General features: G+C 40.5%; 1 protein-coding gene across 2 annotated transcripts in view; it reads left to right on the top strand.

Moving 5' to 3' along the window:
* Nucleotides 1–13,232, top strand: part of ARHGAP32 (Rho GTPase activating protein 32) — a 116,680-nt gene that overhangs the window by 86,784 nt on the left and 16,664 nt on the right. For both annotated transcript variants that reach the window (XM_008142545.3, XM_028146907.2), the window contains 2 exons: nt 6,869–7,018; nt 12,561–12,663. In XM_008142545.3, coding sequence (XP_008140767.2) covers nt 6,869–7,018; nt 12,561–12,663 — 253 coding nt within the window. The remainder of the gene's footprint in view (nt 1–6,868; nt 7,019–12,560; nt 12,664–13,232) is intronic.

Below are 13,232 nucleotides of genomic sequence, written 5' to 3'. Positions count from 1 at the left end.
TCAGGAATTCATCCCCACATCTTGTCTCCTCCTACTCGCCTCTGCTCAAATGCAAATCTCTTTGTTCTGTATTTAGAAGTGCAATTAGTCAGTCTTATATAACTGAGGTGGTAAAAAGTCACCACGTTATTTTTTTTTAATTTGCTCTTTTTATAAAGTTAAGGAACAACACCAATGCCTTACTATTTAAATGTTTAATTTAAAATAAAAATCAGCATCAGTTTTACCAAAGAAAATGCATAGCTTCCTTACATCTCCCTAAAAAAGCACGCAAGCTAACTTTGAACCTTCTTTGATATTTACTACTGAAATGCGTAGCGCCTTGAAAGCAAATGTATTATGTAAATAACAAGAGTGTTTTAACCTGTGACCGGTTTCCCCAGGGAACGGTGACTCCTAAAGTCTAACATAGCACGCCCTCTCTAATTTATCACTCTGTGTACTCTAGGGAGAGCAGCAGCATGATATGCTTTGGTTTCATCCTTAAGTGAGCGGAAGAAAGATCCATTTTTATTCCAATACCCAAATATTTTAGTTAGCCACCAGCGTGTCTGGCCACATAGGAGTGGTGCAGGATAATCTAAAGCAGTGGTCAGCAAACTGCAGCTCGAGAGCCACATGCTGCTCGCGAGCCTCGGTTTGCCGCTCTGTTGACTGATGAGTTTGCCGACCGCTGATCTAAAGAAGCAGTTAGTTGCTCCCTTTCTGCTTCTCTTTTTCCAGGTGAATGGTTCTTATCTCCTCTGTGTCTGAAAGGTTCTTCTCTAAAACTTACTACAGATTTGTGTTGTGGATCCCTGCTGTCATCCCTTTGCATTCCAGTTAGCAAGGGCTTCAGCCCTGCCGGCGTGGCTCAGTGGTTGAGTGTGGACTTATGAACCAGGAGGTCACAGTTCGATTCTTGCCCAGGGCACATGCCCGGGTTGCGGGCTTGATCCCCAGTGTGGGACCTGCAGGAGGCAGCTGATCAATTATTCTCTCATATCATTGATGTTTCTATCTCCCTTTCCCTCTCCCTTCCTCTCTGAAATCAATAAAAATATATGTGTGTGTGTGTTTTAAGGGCTTTGAAAATGCCTCCTCTTCTCTCTCGTAAGTGGAAGCCGATTTGATTAATGCGATTGTTAGTAGCTTCCTAGTTTTTCAACCAGGAGCCAAGAGCCACTACTGCCCGTGTTATTTTTAGTTTAGCATTGGGTGTACATGACATTTCTCAAATACCTGGTGTCCTTCCTCCCTCTGAGGATGGAATGTGCAGATATCAGAGCTGTTACAGCCGTCCCCGTTCCAGAGCCTCATCCCTGGGCTGGCCCCAGAGACGGTTCCCGGTAGTCCCGTGCAGCTGTTACAGCACCGGTTGGAGAATGGTGCGTCTCTTCTCCTCCAAAGCTGCTTATAATACAGTGATAAAAAGATTATGTACTTTCTTCCACAGTAACTTCAGCCGCATGTCAAGATTTAACACTCAAATGTTCCTAAAGATTTTCTTGGACATCTTGAGGGGGTGAGGAGAGATGACGTCCAAGGATGAAGCTGCTGCATTCCTGCTCTGAAACATAGACTACACGCAGCAGTTCCCCAAGAGGCAGGAGGGTTCTGGATTTGAGCATCGACCTGGTGGGATGCAAGTTTTCCAAAGTCAGAACCTACATAGATAATATTTACCTTTTCTTTTTCTTCCTAGAGTGAATTCTTAAACCTAGTTCAAAAATTAACTGCTATAAAACATATGGCATCTAGCCTATATAATAAAGAGGTGATATGCAAATTGACCATCACACCATCACCAGATGGCGGCGCCCACAGTGGGAGAGGGGGGCGGCTGCTCCGCGTGCCTGCCACCGGAGTCCCCTCAGCCCCGCTGGAGGGCACCTGCCGCCGGAGTCCCCTAAACCCCACTGGGGGTCTCGGGTCCTCCTGCACCCACTACTGACCTAGGCTCAGGCAAGCAGGGCCGGCTGAGGTGCAGGCAAGACTCGGGTGGTGGCTGCCCAGCCGCACAGGGCAGGCCTGAGGCACAGGCAAGCTGCTGATGGTGGCTGCCCAGCCGCCCAGGGCCAGCCGAGGCTTACACTGCAGGCAGTGGCAGCAGCAGAGGTGTGATGGGGGCGTCACCTTACCCTGATCGCCTGGGTCGCCTTCCGCCCCTTAGGGCTCCCGGACTGTGAGGGGGGCCATGCCGGGCTGAGGCACCCGGCCTCTAGTATAGAAATAATATTATAAATGACCATTATATTGTTCACCAAGGTCTTCCTAGCAAATAAATCAATGAAACAAACAGTAGCGTATTGTATGGCATGAACAACAGCTGCAAATGGCTTTAACAATTAAAGAAGATAGTACACTTATGCACTAAGTCCTGGAAATAGTTTAAGTATGTTGTGTGAATTAGTTATAAAAGGGCTCCTTACTACTATTTTAAGTTTTCATGGGGAAAAACACATAATTTAAAAAGTGCTAAGCCTAATATACTATACGTAAAACAGTAGCATTTTAAATGATCTTTCTATCTTAAGTTTTTATGCCAGCCCTTTCCAAGATGACTTAGAAAGCCTAATTTATGTTTTTGACACTGCCTGCCAATGAGGTTTTTAAATGGTGCCCTTTTCCCCTCCCGATAAATTTTCGTAAAGCAAAGGCATTTTCCACAGACTTTAGAGGTTTCTATGCTTTATACACTCTCAATGTTTCATGATTTCCCAGCTGACAGCTAGAATTCATAAATTACTTGGCGAAACTCCTTTTTTTTCTATTTTTAAACAGTGATCTAACCTGGTTAATTGCCTTGTCTAAAATCTTACAGTAAGTTTTTGGCAGAATCAGGACTAAAACCTTTATCTTCACATTTTCACTTTCTCATGCCTGGCTGGTATGAGGCATGATTGGACGGACGGCCTACATCAGACTGTTTTATTTATTATTGGGAAGGTATATATAAAGCTTTCAATTATTAGGCCATTGGTTCAAGGATGTATTTCTAAATCATCAACTAGAATTGCTAGCATTTTATGCTTACTGAATATTTTTACCACATACAAAAGCTATATGTATTTAGATATTACAGGATAGTACCAGATACCTTAAGGAAAATGGATTGAAATATGAGTATTAAGTCACCTTGAAAATTAGAGCTGGAAAGTTAGAGAGGAAAAGTATCAAGTGTCATTATTCTGATAACCTTTATTCCATTTAGAAGTCATTACATGAATGTAATGGGAGATAAAATAGATTTTAATTAATATACCATTCTATGACAAACTATTATGAACTAAATTCTAGTGATTAGATACTGGTTTATAGTTTGACTTTAAATCATTCAGAGAGTGATGCTAACACAAACTGAGTATAAATGAGCTATGTTTGTGGGCTTGATCCCTGGTCAGGGCACATGTAAGAATCAACTAATGAATGCATAAATGAAGTAGAACAGCAAATCGATGTTTCTTTCTTTTTCCCTTTCGCTCCCTTCCTCTCTCTCTAAAATCAGTCAATAAATGAAATAATTAAAATACGGCTGAAAGCAAAATACTCTACAACCCAACGATCCTACTCCTGAATGAGAATGCCAGAGTTCTCTCCCTCTGAGGCACTTAATGAGATTTTTCAATGAATTATTGATAGCAATAATAAAAACTTGGAAACTCTCTGGATGGCAATCAGCAGGAGAATGGAAATATAAGTTGCAGTATGTCTATATATATAAAAGCCAAGTGACCGGAACGCCAGAATGACTGGTTGCTTTGATGTGCACTGCGGCCCCAATGAGCCCCCCTCCCCCTGATCAGGGGCGGGGCCAGCTGGCCAACTGCCTGCTGCCCCTCCCCTTGGCCAGCCCGGCCCCGATCAGCCAGCCCCAATTGGGGCGGGCTGGCCGGACCCCACCGATGCATGAATTCGTGTACCGGGCCTCTAGTATACCTATAAGGGAATAGCTGTGTCTGGGTTACCTGGGTCTCGGGGTGCCACCACTGTGATGGGGGGTATGTGGCAGTTGAGAGGTGCAGCCCTCACACCTGCTGCCACCTATTTCCTGTGGCTGCTGGCACTATAGCAATGTGGCCAGGAGGCTGGAGATACATCTTCACTGCTGCTCCCCTGGTCTGAGCACTGCCATAATTGGGGAGAGAACCAGGTATGGGTGCTGCCTGCGGCTGCTGCTGCCTCTCTTACCCTCTGCTGGGCTGTGTGGTAGGGGCTGAACCCTGACTCCCCCGACTGCTGCCATGTTGGTTGGGGCTGTGGGTTCAGCTGAGGTGTCTGGAGAGTCAGGGTTATGGGTTCTGTTCTGTCTCTTTACCATTCTGCCTTCCCTCCACGTGCCAACACATTCACCTGCAGATGTACGGCTGTGGGCATCTTTCAGGAAATCTCACTGAGCAAAGGAACCTGGGTTGTGGGATAAAGGTCCTCCTAGTTATAGATAGATGGAAGGGGAGATGGGGACAGTGGGGTCCAATTGCTCTGCCTGCCATGATGCTCACAGTATTTCAAAGTATGCAACAGGGACTTAGAATTTGGGAGGTGATAAGAAGCCCTTAAATATCAGTTGCCTATGCTTCTGTCCCCCTCTGTTAACTTTCCACCAAATGGTCATTTAATCTGTGTTTGAAAACTTTGCACAAAGGATTTGTGTACAATTGTGAAAATCCATTGGACATGCCACACATTATACTCATACTTGATTGTTTCCTGGGTTTGATCAGGACAGCCTCTTCAGGTATTATGCATCCCACCCCTACCCTCTCATTCTGTCCGCTTGACTCTGAATTGCTACAGATCTTAGAATGTGATGCATGTAATCAAATAAGTGCTATGCTGAGGCCATTAACGGGCACTAATCATCTTTCTTTAATGGCCTGAGAAATTAGTTCAAAACAGTCTAGGAGTTTTCTGAGACCGGATGTAGAGAACTCTAGATTAGGTGAAGTATTATGAGAAAGAAAAAATTCTTTGGCTTTGCTAGAGAAATGTTTTCCTTGGGTAATTTTAGACACCCAATGCCCCATTTCTCCATGTCAAAGTTCACTGGGGCTCACTGAGCTGCTGTGAGGGTGGTTCTGTAAACTGGATATTGGTGTCATAAAGATTTGTGTTGGAGATACTGTGTGTCATACTGTTAAAGCTCTTAACTACTGGAAAGACTGGTTTGGTTGGGTTCGGCTCAGGTTTGAAGAGAGACTGCGGATGTAAAATCTGTCATATCTCATATGGAGGCAGTTACATTGGGGCACATGCCACATTTTAACTCTAGAACAGGAAAATTGAATGTAAGTCGGAGTGTTTGTGTTTTATTGTTGAGGTACTTTTTCTGTGGAAGTGGCGTTATCATTTTCATGTCTCTAATCCAGCATACTTGGTAGACTTTGACCTTAAGACCCGTAGCTGCATTGCAGTCTCCTCTGTTGAAATGTTTTATAAGCACTTGACTGCCTAAAACAACTCCCACTCTGTCTCCTTCAGTGAAGTCTCATGAGATTATTGACGGCATTCCAGACTTCTGTTCCTCAAACGATAATTTTACTAACTCGTTTTCTCGTTTGCTATAAAATTTTATTTATTTATTTATTTATTATTTATTTATTTATTTATTTTTACTTTTTAAACTCTTCTGTGAAAACGAAGACAGACACACACACACACACACACACACACACACACACACACACACACGCCTAGATTTACACAGGGTTGGATCATCAGTATCGCTGACTTCCACGTCCATGTCCATGTCCATGTCCATGTCCATGTCCATGTCCATGTCCATGTCCATGTCCCACGGGCAGGTCTTCAGGGGCAACACAGCCTTCTGTCCAGCACCCAATTGCTGAGCTTACGATATTTGTTGTGTGTGGAATTTTAGAGGAATTTACCCTGTAAGCTGTACTTGGAGATTTGTTTGCTTTCAGTTCTTTCACTGTTGTCTTTCTCATGTATCAACCACTGGAAATATTTTTTACTTATCTCTTGCCTTCATCTACAGAGGACTTAAGGTTATATTTAGTATACCCTAGATGAATGTTAATGGAAGAGCTAATGTTTTTTTATGGGTGTGTGTTTTGTGTTTATGGAGGAGTTAGTTTGACAGGTGTGTTCTGGATCCTAATGGGATTGTCCTCTTCATAAGATGAAAAAGACGGAGTTGTTTTACCTTCTTTTTTTTTTTTAATATATATTTTATTGATTTTTTACAGAGAGGAAGTGAGAGGGAGAGAGAGTTAGAAATATTGATGAGAGAGAAACATCAATCAGCTGCCTCCTGCACACCCCCTACTGGGGATGTGCCCGCAACCAAGGTACATGCCCTTGACCGGAATCGGACCTGGGACCCTTGAGTCCACAGGCCGACACTCTATCCACTGAGCCAAACCGGTTAGGGCGGAGTTGTTTTACTTTCCAGATTATAAACGCCATGAGCATTTCTAACCACCAAGTAAAATATTTTAGAAATTGACTAGAAAGTAAAACCACATTCACAGTGTTTTCAGGCTCAGTTATTATGAAGATCTCCAAAGTGATATATTAGAGTGAAGCTCAGATACCAGTCATAAACCGGGGGCGTCCGTAGGTACGCACTGGGGACATGGCTGCTTTACCAAGCTTGATTTAGAAGTCACAGATTACAAGACTTATGGTTGCTCCCATTCCCATCAAGTCAAATCACAGACTGGTGAGAAGAAAGTGCAAAATTGTGATGTTCTTTATAAATAACTGTTTCCTAAACTTCTGAAAATTTCTACAGAATATAAAGTGTACTTTTAATACATGATTTTGCAGTCAACCTGTCAAGACCTCCCTTTCTTTTCGTACTAAGTAAAAATGTCACCTCTTGCCACAGCTAAGATGTTTTTGCCTCCTCCCTGTTTTTCAGTGTCTAAAAAGCACGGCAAGCTCATCACTTTCTTACGCACATTCATGAAGTCTCGACCAACAAAACAGAAGCTGAAGCAGCGGGGGATCTTGAAAGAGAGGGTGTTTGGTTGTGACCTGGGGGAGCACCTTCTCAATTCTGGTTTTGAAGGTAAGCATGCATTTCCTACTCTTCTAATTCTAGTTTCTAACCTCTGCATATTGATTTTCTATAACCAATTGTGCAATAGAGTAGGCAAGTAATTTCTCTTCCTTTTAAGTTTGGCAGCAGGTATCGAACATGCTTGGGTCCTGATCTTGGTTCTGGGGAGCTAAGAATAAAGATGGGTCTGAGGATGTACTTTGAATCAGATACTTCTCGTCTGTTTAGGAAGAGTAAGACATTCGCCTAAAGCACAGTCAGTTGGCATTATTTTTATATCTGTCCAGATAGCTTTCTCAGCCACCTTTTCCCTCCCACATTTTATTCTAAAATATTTACTTAATTTCTTGTTTGAAAAATATAGCCATAGTTTTGAGGCTATAAAATGCCAAGACCAGTCTCCCAACTTTTATAGCTAAAAATTTTAATTTTTTTCTCTGTAAATCAAGTTCTGACTCAAGAATTCAGTGGGTGGTGAATGGATGGAGGGGAATGGATAAGAAGAAAGAAAAATGGGGTTTTCTTTTCATTTTAAAAAAATGCACTTCCCTCTACCTGTTCTTGTAGAGAGGCTAGAGTATTAAAGTAGTATCCAAAGTATCTGTAATATTGGTAAGTACCAGAAATAGATGATTTGCAAAATGCTAAATCCTGATGGGAAATACCCATTGTACTTTTTAAGACCACTGATGTAGGGTAAATATCAATACAGTAAACAAAATACAGAAAAGTGTTTATTCTCATCGGTAGTCATGAAAATATATTTTCAAGCCATTTTGAGATATTTTATATTGATAAACATTATTAATATAATAAAGCTGCGTCTCTAAATTATGATCATATTAACTGTACTCAAATGGACAACTATATATTTCTCCAGCAAAATGTGTTTATTCAGGAACAACAAAGAATCGCAATTTAGGACACGTAGTCTAATTGAGAACCATGCCCAAGTCTAGGGAAACAAAGGAGGAGAATGTCTTTTTAATGCATTGGGGGCGGGGCTATTGTAAACCTAGTGCCCATTGGAGGATACTGAAAGTAGGAAATATAGTGACTTTTCATTGGCTGAGTTTTGGCAATCTCCTATTGGCTGAACTGTTCCTGGGAAAGGAGGAGTCTTCTACCTCCTGCTGAGGTGGTCAAGTATCACTTCCTATGACAAAAAATCTCTTTCTGTTGGAGGTGAAGGGTATGTTTCTTGTTGGGGTCAGGAGTGTGTGTTAAGTGACAGGTGCATAAAAGTTCTCTCTTCTAGCCTCCTGAGTGCCTTTTAAATGAGATTTCTGTTTATTAATTTTCACAATATCCAATACCAGTAAGGCAGCAGCAATTTTATCAATAGACAAAAACTGTTGGTTTCAGGTAGCTCGGTGAATTATTAATTTTTTGAAAAACATTTTGGTACTTCACAGCAAGAGACTTTTTTTTTATAGTGTTCTTTTCATGTAGCAATTCCCCTTAGGGATTTATCCTAAGGTTATATTTCAATGTAAACAAAAATGTTCATTATAGCATTATGTATGAGAGCAAAAAACTTGAGTACTCACTTTTGAACCAAAATTGAAGGTGTTAAAATTGTAAATTTGAGTACAGTGTGGAAATTTGAAAAATCTCTCTATATATAAAGACCTAAGCAACCGTCTGACCAGTAGCTATGATGCACAATGACCACCAGGGGGCAGACACTCAATGCAGGAGCTACCGAGCTGTGGTGACTTGGCAGCTGTGGTTCTCGGGTGATGCATTCGGAACCAGAGAGAAGGGAGCCCAATTCCGGGGTGCATCACCCGAGAACTGCCCTCTCGCAATCCAGGACCCCTCGGGGGATGTCGGAGAGCCAGTTTTGGCCCGATCCCCATAGGCCAGGCCAAGGGACCCCACCGATATTTGTGCACTGGGCCTCTAGTGTTATATATAAACAGTAAGTTTACCTTCTTAATTAAAAAATATATGGATACTTAGAAGATATATAAATTGAATATAATTGTGGTGGCATATTACATATGGAGACTTCGTAATTTTTTTTCTTAGTTTTCCTGCCTTTTTAAATAAAAAGAAGAAAAAATACTAGAAGAATGTTAGAAATTAATTTGATAGTCTTGAAAGAGAACTCTGCTAAAGGCTGATCCAGAGGAGAAAGTCTGTTCAAGTGATTAGAAAAACAAAAAAAGTTAATTTGTGACATTAGAGTGTAATTGTAATTTAATAAACCTTGAAGACTGAGGTCAGATACATTCTAGTTGGCATTTAAAAATAATTTCCTCTTTATTGGGGAGATGACAATGATGAATAAATATTCATATGATGGAAATAATTTGAATATGTAATAAAGACTAAATTAACACAAAGAGAGAAACATTTGAAGTATATCAACTAAAATTTTAATTAGGAAAGAAAATAGTTTTTAATATTGATTTATTAATTTGTCTTTGATTTAATAAATGTGTGAGGAATTAAAGTTTTTTAAGATTTTGAGACTTTATATGTACTGTATATAGTCTATAACCAGTCATAACATATGTGTGTGTGTGTGTGTGTGTGTGTGTGTGTGTGATATAGATAGAGAGAGAGAGAGAGAGAGAGAGAGAGAGAGAGAGACTATTTCAAAGCTTAAATTAAAACAGGTAGAATTGAATATATATTATATGTAACTAGAGGCCCGGTGCACAAAATTTGTGTACTCGGCGGGGGTGGGGGGGTCCCCTCAGCCCAGCCTGCACCCTCTCACAGTCCAGGAGCCCTCAGGGGATGTCCAACTGATGGCTTAGGCCCGCTCCCCGGGGGAAGCGGGCCTAAGCTGGCAGTCGGACATCCTTAGTGCTGCTGCAGAGGCAAGAGAGGCTACCCCCACTGCTGCTGCGCTCACCAGCCAGGAGCCCAGCTTCTGGGTGAGCGGTGCTCCCCCTGTGGGAGCTCACTGACCACCACGGGGCAGCTCCTGCATTGAGCATCTTCCCCCTAGTGGTCAATGTGCATCATAGTGGCCGTTCAATTGATTTGCATATTAGCCTTTTATTAAATAGGAAAGGATATTTAAAGTCTAAGTGAAAACAGAATAACCCTGAGGAGGAAGAATGATATGTTCATATTTTATATATGTAATTGTGAGGAGAGAGGAGATATAAATATGGATAGGTATATAATGTGTATGATCATTCTTCCTCATGATTACCCTGTTAGTTGGGACTTTAAAATATATAAAATATAAATATATAAAATAGATTATGCACCAGATTTTTCTAAGAAGGAAGCCCATATCAGTGTAATGTTTTGCTACGTGACTCATTCTCTGGATTGTATTCCTAGTGAATAATCGACTTTATAGAAAGCTTATCCTGTTAACACTTTCTGAACTTTTGAGCACCTCCCTGTGGGATCAAGAGAAAAGCCTGACCTGTTTCTTCTGTAGCAGGGTGTTGTAAGAATTCGTGTAGGAGCCTGACAAGGCGTTTCAAAAATTCTTTTATTTGTGATCCCCGGTGTCAGAATTCACTCAAGAGGATCTTACAGTTTCAGCTCCCACAAACCACAATGCTTATAATTGAGTTAATTAAAGGTTATAGCACAGTTACTTACAGAACCGGTTTTAAAAAAAAAATCTCCCCACATGGTACCTTTTTTGGGATAGATCAAACTAATTTGTCATTTACTTGGGCACCCTGAGTGATAGAGTCAGATGTTTCTTGGTTTCTTTTTCTTTTTGTATTTCTTTTCGTTCAAGCTTGCTTGAATGTGATCATTAATATGAGGGAGTGTTTTCCAGTTTGTTTGCCGTGCTCATTAGCATTCACACATGGATTCGGCACGTTTTAGTTGTACTCAGAAGTTTCTGGTGTGTTTTCATTCTTAATAAGTACGATAGGAGAGGATGATTCCCAAGATTTAAGAAGTCAGCAAACAGGTTTAATAACTACAGTGTTCATTCATTCCGTGACTATGATAAAATCGACTCTAGTGGAACAGAGTTTTCAAACGTCATCGCTTTCGTATAGGACTTGTTTTATTTGTTGCACCTATCTGAAACTGAATTTCCTTACAATGAAATTTCAAGTGAGATTCCTTTAAACAAAACAGCAAGAACTTTGTAGGAAACTCGGTAAAATGATATTTGGCACAAAATATAAAATCTATTTTAAAACTCAAGGTGAGGAAACTCTGTAGTCTGAACTTATTTCTGTTTTTTCCCCCAGCTATTTTTTACAATAGTTAAAAAAAACAAACGGATTTTATAATCAGAGCACACTGGGTGGGGGGGGGGGGGGAGACAAACAAACAAGGTCCAAATAACCTGAAATTAATTCCTTAGTTAATAATATTTTCCCAACAAAAATTCATGATGCACTTTCTAATGACGCCGCACAGATGCTGTTGGCCTGGGAGCCGCCACCCCGAGATGAAACGACTTTTTCATAGGATTTCCGTGAGAATTAAGTGAGGGTGTCCATTATAGAGCACGTAGCCTGGCACATACTGCATGTTCAATAATATAGCTGCTTAAAAAACTCATTTAAAGCTAAGGAGCTTGTTTGAAATGTAAGTTATAGGATCTGACAATTTAAAAGGTAGAATGCAGGAAGGACAACAGAAGGCAGGAAAACCAAGGAAAAGTCTGCAGTTATAATCATCATGGACAGCAGGTCCTGGAATAGCATCATTTCTTTCAGCAGCAATTTGTTATAATGTGGGTGAGATGCGATGTAGGAACTCTTGTTTGGATCAGTCAGCGAATGGTAAAACTGATTCCATTACATGTCACTTCACTTAAAGTTTCAGAACCGTTAGCAACGTTAAGTGAGGACTTACTGTATACTATACGTGCAATACGCTACCTAAAAGTATCTTCTTAAATATCATTTCATTCACCACTCCTGTGTGGTTCATCCCTAGTATAGTCGTTCCTTGCAAATAGTGTTCGTCCAAGCACTTCTTTTCGGGGATTTGAACTAATACTGTCAAATGAAAGATACTAAAAATTTACCAGTCTGTATTGCAAAACAAAGTTAAAGTTTCAGCTGTTGTACATTTTTGAATGGTTATAAAAAAAAACTTTATCATATAGTTTTGAACGTCCTTTTTTTAGAGTGTAGGCCCCGAAGAGTTGGCCATTTGTGTCAGATATTCAGGGAAGTAACCAGACAGTCCCCATCTTTTCTTTCAACTTATTGTTGGGGTGCCCTTTATAAGGAGCTGATAATATTAAGTCAAAAGGTCAGTACTTATAGATAGGCAGGAAATTAAGGTCTTATCTACTTGAAATTGCCTCGACCTTTGCATTATGTTGGTGTTTTGTTTATTAGATGAAATTAGAATTAGCATGAACTATGAAAAGACAAACTCTCTTAAAAGTGAAAAACGGCAATTATCTGTGGAGACGTGAAATTAAGTAAACATGCCCTCTTCATTTTTTTGTAGATTAAAATTCCACCCCTATCACTTTAACTCGCAGATTTTATTTTGCTGATGAGAACTAAGATATTCTCATTTTCTGGTGACTTTGTTTCCGCAGAGTCCTCCCAATCTAACCCACGTCTTTGCAATTACTCTTCAGTCCCCCAGGTTCTTCAGAGCTGCACGGCGTTCATCGAGAGATATGGCATTGTGGACGGAATATATCGCCTCTCTGGCGTTGCCTCCAATATCCAGAGGCTACGGTAAAACCTCCCGTGGCATTTCCTTTTTCGTTCCTGTTGTAATTCATTCAAATGAAATTATTTCAGGATTCAGTCTCTTACATTGATAACCATAATTCAGTAAGATAGTTTAGAAAAAATAGGCAATACTAAACATACTGTTCTCTGTGTATATTTTCCTATATGCCATTTAGTACAGTATCAGAACACCATGTCCCCTTCACCTTGTCAGTCCTTGTATGTTTTTCCTTTACAATAGTTGATGACTTTATAGCTATTGAACTTGAACCCATGACAACCATGACAGATGAAGGTTACATTATCTGAATAGAATTAATAGGATTAATAGAATCAGTCTTTCATTCCTAATTAAAATTGATGAGGGAAATGTTCTCATCTCCTTGGATACCTGTTCTGTATTCTATGCTTAGATATGCACGTGTTATGTATTTCACATCCTCTCTCATTATCTTCCCGGACAAAAATCATGGTGTCCTTTACACCAGCAATAGAGATTTTATTTTTGCTCAATCTCTTCGCTTCTGGTCTATTCTGAATGTGTTATTTTTCTTTAATTTTCACTGTGGTGC

The sequence above is a fragment of the Eptesicus fuscus genome, chromosome 23 (genome assembly GCF_027574615.1).
Source record: "Eptesicus fuscus isolate TK198812 chromosome 23, DD_ASM_mEF_20220401, whole genome shotgun sequence".
Taxonomy (NCBI): Eukaryota; Metazoa; Chordata; class Mammalia; order Chiroptera; family Vespertilionidae; genus Eptesicus; species Eptesicus fuscus.
This window is presented reverse-complemented; position numbering and strand designations above follow the sequence as displayed.